At 32.0% G+C, this 10,725-nt stretch overlaps 1 protein-coding gene across 2 annotated transcripts; it reads left to right on the top strand.

Moving 5' to 3' along the window:
- Positions 1-7,948: 7,948 nt before the first annotated feature.
- On the top strand, positions 7,949-10,437 carry LOC138183204 (glycosylated lysosomal membrane protein). Of its 2 annotated transcripts, none has more exons than XM_069119870.1 (6): positions 7,949-8,126; positions 8,697-8,954; positions 9,039-9,242; positions 9,317-9,547; positions 9,633-9,925; positions 10,008-10,437. In XM_069119870.1, exons 1-6 carry the CDS (start codon positions 8,055-8,057, stop codon positions 10,177-10,179), a joined length of 1,230 nt encoding a protein of 409 aa, XP_068975971.1. In that variant the 5' UTR covers positions 7,949-8,054; the 3' UTR covers positions 10,180-10,437. The 2 variants fall into 2 exon arrangements, with proteins under 2 accessions (XP_068975971.1, XP_068975972.1); XM_069119871.1 differs by having other exon boundaries at positions 7,971-8,126; positions 8,680-8,954.
- Positions 10,438-10,725: the final 288 nt, after the last annotated feature.

Below are 10,725 nucleotides of genomic sequence, written 5' to 3'. Positions count from 1 at the left end.
GACTCTAAGAAGAAGATACAGTTTTATATCTTTAAATAGTTTTATTTTAGTTTTGTGTAATTTTAATAGTTATTGTTAGTATTAGTGATAGTAGTATGATACACTGTTACTCTATGTTTAACGTATATTATGGATTGTACATAATTATTAGTATTATATATGTATAAGTATAGTAGTATATATAAAGTATTATAGGTATAATAAAAAGTAGTAGCAATATCAGTAATGTTCATTTATAATTATTTAATCATGTTAGAAATTGATGAAATAGGTGATTATATAGTATACTTTAGTACAAGTATCGTGGGTAATTTAATATTGCATTATTGAAATATTAAAAAGATTAATATTTTAGAATATTAGCAATAATTGCCTGTAATGACACAATATAGTGTGTTATTGCATCAATAACATTAGTGTTTTTACTTTCATTACAGTCCGCAGTTACTACTAGTTTATTTCCTAGTAATAAACATTAAATAGTACAAAACTTTCAGTTACACGTTTCTAATAAAATTAATATTTGTAACATAAGTATTAATATGTTGCAGGTATACTAATATAGTAATTTGCTTTTTAGTTTACAATTATTTTAGTGTTATATATTATGCTATCTAACTATTTTCCCAGCTGTATAGTATAATATTAGCTGGTGAAATTATATGTACTGCATTTAGGTCTGCCATAAAATAGTTTCATTTGTGGATAATGTTTGTAATTCATCTACTTCCCCGATATACCAGAAGTTACTCGGAAAATTGGCGCGGCAACAAACTTGACTACTCGTCGAAGCAATTGCGTGTGTTTAGTGAGAGTAGTCCTGATATAACATCATTAACTAAACTCGTTGCAGACACAGTATTAAAAACAGATATTAATATTACATATCAAGAATTTACCTTAGAATGGTTATCTAAGTATTACGTCTATTTTATTCCTTTTCAATTATTAAATTATTCATGTTTTTTACAGATATGACTTCAAAAACACAATCATACTAAATTTAGATAATATCTGTGTTAAAAAATTAAATATTACAATGAAATGTCACAATTATCTTATTACATTAATTTTACCTACATTTCGATTTCATATTGTGACAAATATCAAACATCATATTTTCTAAAACAGGGAGTGTTTAATGTAACGTAACGTAAATACACATATATATGTAATTTGTATTAAGTATTTCATTATCGATGAAAACAAATTTTCACGCTAACAAGCCATTAGGTTTTCAATGTTATCCAAAACGTGTGTATAATACATAACAATTAACACCAATTCAGAGAAAGAAAGTTTCGACTTTAGTTGATGTTCGAATGGTACAACTTTCTTTTATTAATGTCAGATAAAAGAATTACATACTTGGTCTGATAGTTACCTAGAGGAATTTCTACGGGGAGATAGTGTCGGAGTCTCGAATTCAAGGTCAGTGTCGGGGCTAAAGCCGACTGCACTAATCCTCGCAATACGATTGCAATGTATCTACAGTACCCTGAGACGTTATGTAGCCGGGTATAATTTACTGTATATTGTACTTTCACGTGTACGCGTACTATGTAGGCTGTAACTTCAGAACAAAAAGGTACACCAGCACTTTTGCGTCGGGAACAACTCAGATCTCATTTTAGTTAACAGGGTATTCTGTGTGGAGAACGATGGAAATGAAATTTACTCATTTTTATTCTATACATTTAAACATTTAGTTACATTACATTTTAACTTATTAGTATTATTATTCCAGAAAGACGATGACAAAATTTTATTAATTTTATACCTATTCTGCGATTTTTGATAGCATTGGTATATTTTATTCTTTTATGATAAATCCTATATGTTTTAAATACAAATTTCGCTTGAAAAATAAATGGTGATAAATTTATGAGATTGTTAAATAAACCAACACCTTTAACACTACTACAAACAGACTAAGTATATCTCGAGCACGAAGGTATGCGATAATTGGTTATTATTCGATCTTCCAGAATGAACGAGATTCGAAATGTCATTTTGATATTTCTCTGGCGCACATTATTATTACAGACTCTTAAAATACTGATGGACTTGTAAACTATGCACGCGCACTAAATGCAAATGTTACCAGAACATTCTCCACCATCTGAAACCAGTTTTCTCATCGCGTCTTCTTCGTACCTCGTAATACGAAGCGCACTTCGTTTTCGTGGTTTTTTTCTTTGCAATTTTCAAGGTCAACCGATATAATTTACCATTAATTTCACATTTCAATATTTTTAACTAGAATTCTTCTATATATTTGTCGTACACTGTCTTCAAATATTAAGGTGTCTGCTTTAATATCTATATAGAATAACGTATTATTCGCCTACGATTGTTCTCCTTACATCAGATGAAAGATCTCATCTCGCATTCTTCAGTTAACTCGAATTGCTTAACAGACAAGACACTGTTTCATACAGCGTGAATTAAAAGAGGTCAAGTATGAAATTCTTTTAGGTCGAGCTCCAATCCTACTTTTTTAATAAAAAAACGAACCCTGTATGAACTGACATGTTTGAAAAATTCAAAGAGAAAATGCTTGTTCCTCAATTGTTTCTTCTAAAAATTCTCAGAAATGACTAAATCGTTCTCCTTCATTGAATGAAACTATAAGAAACTAAACAATTAAAAAAAGTACAAGAAATAAAAAGGGAATTTGTATCGAGTCATCAAAATCTTTCTGAAAAAAGAACTCATAAGACACAATGTTGAATTGAGAAAATTGCATTAAAAGACTTTTCATATATATCATACTTTGTATTTATACTTTCTGTTTTCATATATTTACAAAATAAGTCACAGTTTTATACTAATTCAATTATTTGGCTAATATATTTGGCGCCTATATATTATATATGTTAAAAAACTTTTTAATTGTTATCCAAATGACAAATCAATAATCTGAGATCAGTTACAAGAGTTAAAATCTTTCACAATCCTAACTCATCATTTTTAATTTCATTAAAAAAGGCAAAAGAAAAAAGGTAGACATCTTACAAATAGTAATCCACGTATCATCAAGTGTAACAATACAAATGTGTCAAAGAAGGAGGCTCTATCTTGCCTTTTGCCAACGATTTACCCCGTAAGGAATGTCCAGCCGCCATTCGGTCAGGAATGCCGCGAGTTCGAACCCTTGAAGTCGAATCAGGTACGTTGGTCAGCAGGTCTGGGCAAGAGGAAGAGGAAAAGAGATGGTATGGAAGAAAGAAACAGGTAGATAGGTAGATAGGTAGGTAGGTAGGTGGGTAGGTAGGTAGGTGGTGCACCGGAGCAAGCGCTTTCGCGGGAGGCGAACACAGTGGAGGCAAGCGGAGTCGAACCGGCAAGCCAGACGGATCATTTTGTGGAGGCTGAAACCCCCATGAAACCGGTTCTTCCTTGCGCGCACTTCTCTCCTCTTCTTTATTCCTTTTTTTCCCTGGCAACGTAGTCGCCGTGTAACCATCGGCTGGTACTACTGCGATGCATACTCGCGTGTTACACGAGTATGCCCACGGACACGCACGATCTTTCGAATATATGGTACATGCGAAGGACGCGGAACATTATTTCGATATCGGTGATCTTGAACTGCTTTTTGTAAAATTTTCACTAAAATTGCTATTAAGCAGTTTGATATTACTAAAATAAAATGGCAATATAGCCCTCTTGAAGAATTGTCTTCATCTATATCTCTTTATTAACGATGGATTAAAGAATTTGAATAATAATATTTCTTTTAATTTTATCACCTAATACCATAAGACCTAACGTCAGTAGCAGTGAATGTGTTAAGGCATGAATCTGATAAAAATTATTATCTGATAAAAATTTGCGAATTAATTATTCGATTAGTATTTTGGTTTCTTTGAAGTACCGCTGATAAAGATTATCATCGGTGTTTGTATTTCTAGACTACAAAATAAATCATCAAATTTTTATGAAATAATGTAAAGAAAAAAAAATAGGGAAGATAATAAGATAAATCTGTTTAAGATTTGAAGTATTATTTTGTATTATATGAAGGTATCTCTTGAACATATTACACTATAACTATAAAAGTAGCTCAGAATTACTAAATTATTTATGTTATAGAACAAATATTTGGCCATTCTACTCTCTTAGTTTAATTTCATATAAATCCTCAAGTCTATAAGAATTCTATTAACTGCATGGAAATGGTTGGTACGCCTAAATCAACGTGGGAATAATCGCGAGTGTAAAGAACATATGTTACTAAACAGTGCGTTTCACAATTAATTGTCTGTGATTCCTGCAGCAAAGGATGTAGGATCGAGCAAACTGGATGCGACCAGTAACCATAGATGGCAGTTCGATGACTTAGAAAAGTCTGGTCGTCGCGTCGTGGAATTACGATGCGTTTTGTTCGAGCGATTCAACGTTTCAAGCGTGACGGTAGTACACTTTTTTTCGCTTATATCGTCGCGACATCGTCTGGCTTTATCTGGGATTCGCCTCGCTCCGTTGTCTGTTTCATCACCTGTCACCCCCTCGAATATCGCATAAATAACCTAACCGATGCGTACACAAGTGAATTTTAATGCATTGACTTAGAATTGTTAGGCTTCTATCGCAAACTTGCATCTCGAACGTGATATCTTATGCATTAGCAAGGCTATCACGAAGAATGTTTTAAAAAAGAAACATTCTACAGCTACTATTTTGCAAAGTGTTAAATCTTTCTTGGAAAAAAGATTTTTATCGTATCATCTCTAGATTTTTGTCTTAATAAATACAATTCAATAATTCATTAGGAAGTACATTGACTAGATTTATTTTTATAACGTATGATAAAAACTTGAGGAATATAAGATGTAGATTTATTTTAAGTGTTGGAACTTGTAACTACAAATGTTAAATCGTTCCGCATTATAAAAACATCCAATTTAAATTATTTTTAATGAAAGCAGTTACTTTATGTTCTATTCGATAGCTCGAGAAATTTTGAATTCTTTATCTCAATTCAAATAAATCTAGAGCGGTAGTAATTAAATGTAAAGTTATTCCATTTATCATCTTATTCGTTCAAATGAAAGAAAGATATTCTTCGATCATATCTAACGTGTTTCACTATCAAAATGTACTGTCACTTAAGGTAGGTTGAATTAGTTAAATTAAAAATGATTACTAAAGTAAACCATAACCTCATGTAATATGAAGTACTACTAATTATTTTAGAATAAAGTATATTATTCTATCAAAACATTTTAGCAGATAAGTATTATGTTTATACAGTCTTATTATTTCAGACTACAGGTTATTAATACGTATTTCGTCAGACCATCTGTTGTCTTTGAAACACTTCTTAGCGTTCGTAGTATAGAGTATAGAGTATCAACTTTGGGATTGGTAGATTTTTATTTTAATAAAAATGGCCTTATTATAAAATGTACAGAATCTTTCGTGAGCCTTTGAAATGCCTCTTAGGCTTCTTAATGTAAAGGACATCAACTTTGTGGTAAATTTTAGTAGATTTTTATTTGAATAAAAACAGACTTTCATGACTATATACTCCACAAAGTATTGAATCGACTCGAAGAATATAAAAATTTATTCAATCTGTCTGAATTGTAGAAAGACACCTGAAACGAACTTTTCTGTTAAGAAAATCATTGTCCTCGGTTTTCGAGCTAGCCGGCTCGGCAAACACGACGTTGGCAGCGTCATCAAGCTCCTCGTCGACCGGCCGATTGAACGCGGTCCGCGATCGTGCCGATTCCTCTGATTGGCCGAGCGAGCCGGCGTTACTCACGGCGCAAGAAGACTCTTTGTCTGTTTTTCGTCCGCTCGACTAGCCGGCAACCGGCGGAGCGCAAGTTATACGTGCAGTCGGAGGTCCTTCAGCCGTCGCGCCGGCTGCAATTATTACGCTCGCCTTCGAATTCGATCTCGACCCAAGTTCGTATATAGTATATACGTCGCGATTCTTCCACCGTCTTCGCTATCGAGATACGCGTCGGCCACGAAACAGAGCCACGAAGCGTGCCGGCGAACCGACCGGGTGATGTGCATTTAAAAAGTTTCGTCAGTCTGATACGAATACCGAGGATATCGGAGAAACGTCAACGAATTGGTTTAATTGATCGAAGGTAAGCCTTTTTCTCATGGAGATCGTGTTAACTATCGTAATTCGAGATTATCTGTTGATAAGTCTTTTTTATTTCAATTGAAGCTATTTATCGACACATACATTGCAACATTGATAGAAAGATATTTTATTAATAACTAACGTCTTTACTATAAATTTCGACAGTTTAGTATCTATATCTTTTTAGTCTAATCAGTTTTTATGATCGATTACAAGGGTATAAGTAAAAAAACGAAACCTTGTTCTTTGATTTGAAATTTTGATGTTTTCATAGTGCTGTACGTATATCTAATAATTAGACACAATCTATGCTTTTCGTATTTTATGGCTTAATGAATGCACAGTACATTTATAGACCTTCTTTGTGAGAAATGATCGGGTAATCGAGGTAAGAATAGTATCGACGAATGGAATTTAAGGATCGATGTTTTTGAGATTTTACACAATCTTCTCCTTTCTCGCGTTTTTGTAAAGGAAAGTATATGGAGGAGATAAAACTAGTTTTCGGACGAGCTACCCGGTACATAGAATGGTTGTATTCTACCGCGGATCCCGACTTCCTCTGACGACCTTCAGCCTTGGTATCGTTAAATCATTGAAGAGCATTGGCCGCGATTGCTTTAAATTGTATGAATAAATTTGTTAGAAAAATTACATTTTACGAAACAGGTCAAAGACGCATTAAAAAGATATATTATATTGACATTAAAAAAAGCTACTTATATTTAATACCGTTCGTCATAAAATTTTAATTTTTAATTTTTAAAAATGTCATGCAGAAGAAAACGAGTGAGAACCTAAAGAAACCAAGTTCCTTGAAACACTAGACGTATGTTCTTACGAACATTCATACGAATGCACGTATATGTGCTTCAGGCGCGGACACTGCTTCGGTCAAGGTCGTAGTCTGCAAGTTAATGCTCTTTTTACACGTTCTCTTTCCTCAGCTGTACACGGTGTCTCGAAAAGGATGCAATTTCTGTTTCTATGTGGGAAATATTATAAGACAACTATTTGTAACTAAATATCATATGATTAAAATGATAAAATACTTTCTAATATTTATGTAGTCGTATTGTCAATATTTTTCATCCGATATAGATTTGACTCTGGAGTATATATCATTGATATAATAATTAATATCTTTCGATATCGATGTTTGCCTTGTCGAAGAGAGAATTTAATTTTAATATTAAATTTTTTGAATGTGATACTGTGTCGAGGATTGGTAACTCCACCACCGTTGGCGGAATCTAATAGCCAATGGGGTACGAGTTTCCTTCCCTCGGCGCGAAATGCAGCCATGTAAAAATCATTTAAATTTTAGCACAGTTTAATGTTTCACCAGAAATGCATTAATACGGTCATGTAAGTATTCGAGTAAGTATATTAATTCATAGCAAATTATTTACTAAATAAAATAAGAAACTATATTAAATTTAATTTGAAAAAGAATATATATGTATATCTTAATAAAATATTCATGTATAGTTTACAAATCTTATCTGAGATTCTTTATTTTAATTAATATTAATGTGTACTAGTTTATTCGATATTATTGTTGCCTCACACAACTATCAATGTGTTTCCTTTGTTTGCTAGACGTTAGATCGTAGCGTCATCTGTGCATAAATAATAAAATTTGATATACGTTTCAATAAATATTGGCAAAAATATATAACCATTTACAAACGAAAATTGAATAAAATTTATTTGTACATATACGATACATATTGCTATTTTAAGTAAACTTATATGTCGTGAAAAATTCGTTGTACGTTCTCACAAATGCAATCAGACGTGGCGCTGCAAGCAGTGTACATTTAGATCCATTTTGATTCCAGCGACCGAGCTTTAGTAGCAAGCAGACAGTAGCGTCGTTACAAGTTGCAGTAGGATTGTCAGTAAATGTTCTGATTTGGTGTTATACACGTCTGGCAGTATGAATAATGTTTTTGTGTTCCTGTTTTTATTCATTACATTAGTAGATATTGGATATTGTACGCAAAGGACTGTAAGTAACATGATATATTCTTGTTATTAGTTTATTAATAAGAGGAATTCGATTCGATTAATTTGGATCAGCATCTTTTACGAATGTAAAACAAAGGTCGCGCGTAATGTGATTCATCGTCTGATTGTTTTATCTTGTGGGTAGAGTCGATTTAGAAATTATTGTCATGTCTCAGTTCATTGAATGACAATTCGGTGGTAATTGGAAGCAGTACCTTACTTAATGAGGAACACGAGTTCCCATAACCCATTTATTAATTAACGTGAGAACCCTAATAATCAAGCGATTAATAATGATATAATGTATGGAAATTTAGTGATAAATTTGCTTAAATGATAACAATAACAATAACAATAACATTCAATATATTATACTAAACAAATAGATGTTTGTATTTTTTCATAAAAATAAAATAAAATCAAAATTCTACTAATGCTTCATTTAATCATATTGTAGTTAATGTAAAACATGATATATAGAATTTATGATTATATTAATGCACTACTTAATTATTGAGTTGCAAACAATATATTTACATTTTTTTATATAAAAGAATTTGCCTGGCACTAGTTACGATCATGGCTGAATCATGACTGTGGCACGATATGTAAAGACAGAAATTTGACAACAGTTTATCTAAGAGCTGATGGCCCCAATGACACTTTGCACTATCTGTGGGATTTTGATGGTAATCCATCTGTACTGTTAGCACTTACTTCGCGTTCAGCTACTATGAACATAAGTTGGAAGGACTTTCTTCTTAAGAGAAAAAACTCTGTAACATTTACAGAAGAACCTATTTATACTTTTGGAGTAGTTTTTAATAAGGTCAGTATATATGATATCGTAATATATATTGTTTTGTTACTACATTAAACCTTAATATATTAAGAAAATTAACAATGTTTTTAGATTATAGAATTCAATGACACAAATGACACAGCATTAATAAATATTGCTAATCTTGTAAATACCAATAGTTTACATCCCATGTTTTTCCAATGGGACCGTAAGGCTTTAATACAAAATAATGAATTTGTTACATTAAATATGGAGGGTAATTCCTATAACGACAGTATTATGAATATCAGCAGAATGGGAAGCATAAAAGTATCGGTAGGTTATTTTATTATATTAAAAATATACATGAAATTTACAGTTTATTGATGTGATGTTTATTTACTTTTCAGCTGATGGGATTTTGTTCTCTTGATCACTCAGAATTTATGCCTCACATGTTACATACTGAGAATTCCACACAAGTTGATATCATTCTTGATCATTTACAAACTAATAAAAGTTTCACTAACAGCAGATTTGCTATCGAGTTGTTGGTAGTAGGTGAAGGAAATCCTGAAGTTCCTATGTTTATTAATCCGAAGAAAAGTTTGGACGATGAACATACACCTGGTATATTTGATGTAATGTATCATGATTTGTTTTCTTTACTAAAATATATTAATTACGAATTTAATATTCTAATAATGTTAATATTATATGTTTTAGGTTGTTGAAGTCAGAACACCACCTTACAAAAGTATGGATAATTATGAGACAGAGGGAGCTTACTTACAATGGAGACCAGTTTCTTACACAACTATGTCTAGAGATATAACAGGTTCTACAGAAACAATGCAATACCCACCACTAAAAGTATCTAATCACACGAGTACTATCATAGATTCTATGTTATACTGTTACTATGGAGATAAGGTTGACAATTTGCTCACTCAAAGAATCATTGTGTCATTGGGGAGTAAAGGAGATGGTTTCTACAAAAGAACGTACTATTCTACATGGTAATTTTATTTCAACAAATATTCTTGCCTTTATCTTAATAAGATTTTGAAAATGAATACGTGACATTAATATCCTTTCCAGGACATTCTTGATTGGGTATGGTACACCACCTGAGGAACAATTTTCTTATTTAGTAATCATGATCATTTCACTTGGTCTTGGCCTCCCGCTAATTATTTTGTTAGCAATAAGCTTATATTTTTGTATTTACAAACTGCCGAAACGAAGTGGCCAGGCATATTTGAATCAGTGAAAATGTGAATTGTACAAAATTTTTAACCGCGTGATATTTGATAGAAATCCGTGCACGTTTAGTTGCAGTATGGACAAACCACCGTTAAATATTACAAAAAGAATTTTCCTATATTTATACATAGCACATATATTTTTTACACACATTTTCAAATTGATATAAATCAATTTGAGGTATATATTAATGCAATGCATATAAATTATTCTGTACAAATTTATACATAGGTCATTAATAAACTAGAAAAAAAGCAATTTATAAGGATTACTTTTTAAACCAGAAACGTGTATACACTCCATATATGATACTTTACAACACTTCAAAATATTTAAATGGAAATTTTATTAGAAAGATATCTAAAATGTAAAATACGGATAAAACACAAATAAAAAGGATTATGAATCAATACCAAAAAATAAATTTTTCGAAAATACTTTTGTGGAAACGTGAAAAACTGCACGATATCATAATGGCGAAGCGTGTCGAGGTGACAGTAAGATTGCAGCACGATCGGTGGCCAATAGGTAGTTCCTTAAGGAAAGACTTGCA

Source organism: Bombus flavifrons, chromosome 9 (assembly GCF_040668555.2).
Source record: "Bombus flavifrons isolate JBK064 chromosome 9, iyBomFlav1_principal, whole genome shotgun sequence".
In the NCBI taxonomy this organism is placed as follows: Eukaryota; Metazoa; Arthropoda; class Insecta; order Hymenoptera; family Apidae; genus Bombus; species Bombus flavifrons.
This window is presented reverse-complemented; position numbering and strand designations above follow the sequence as displayed.

Bases quoted from the DNA above. Each gene is read 5' to 3' on its own strand.
- LOC138183204 (XM_069119870.1), top strand. From the start codon at position 8,055: ATGAATAATGTTTTTGTGTTCCTGTTTTTATTCATTACATTAGTAGAT. The intron at 8,127-8,696 runs GTAAGTAACATG...GCCTGGCACTAG, and splicing joins GATATTGTACGCAAAGGACT to TTACGATCATGGCTGAATCA. The intron at 9,926-10,007 runs GTAATTTTATTT...TATCCTTTCCAG, and splicing joins AGAACGTACTATTCTACATG to GACATTCTTGATTGGGTATG.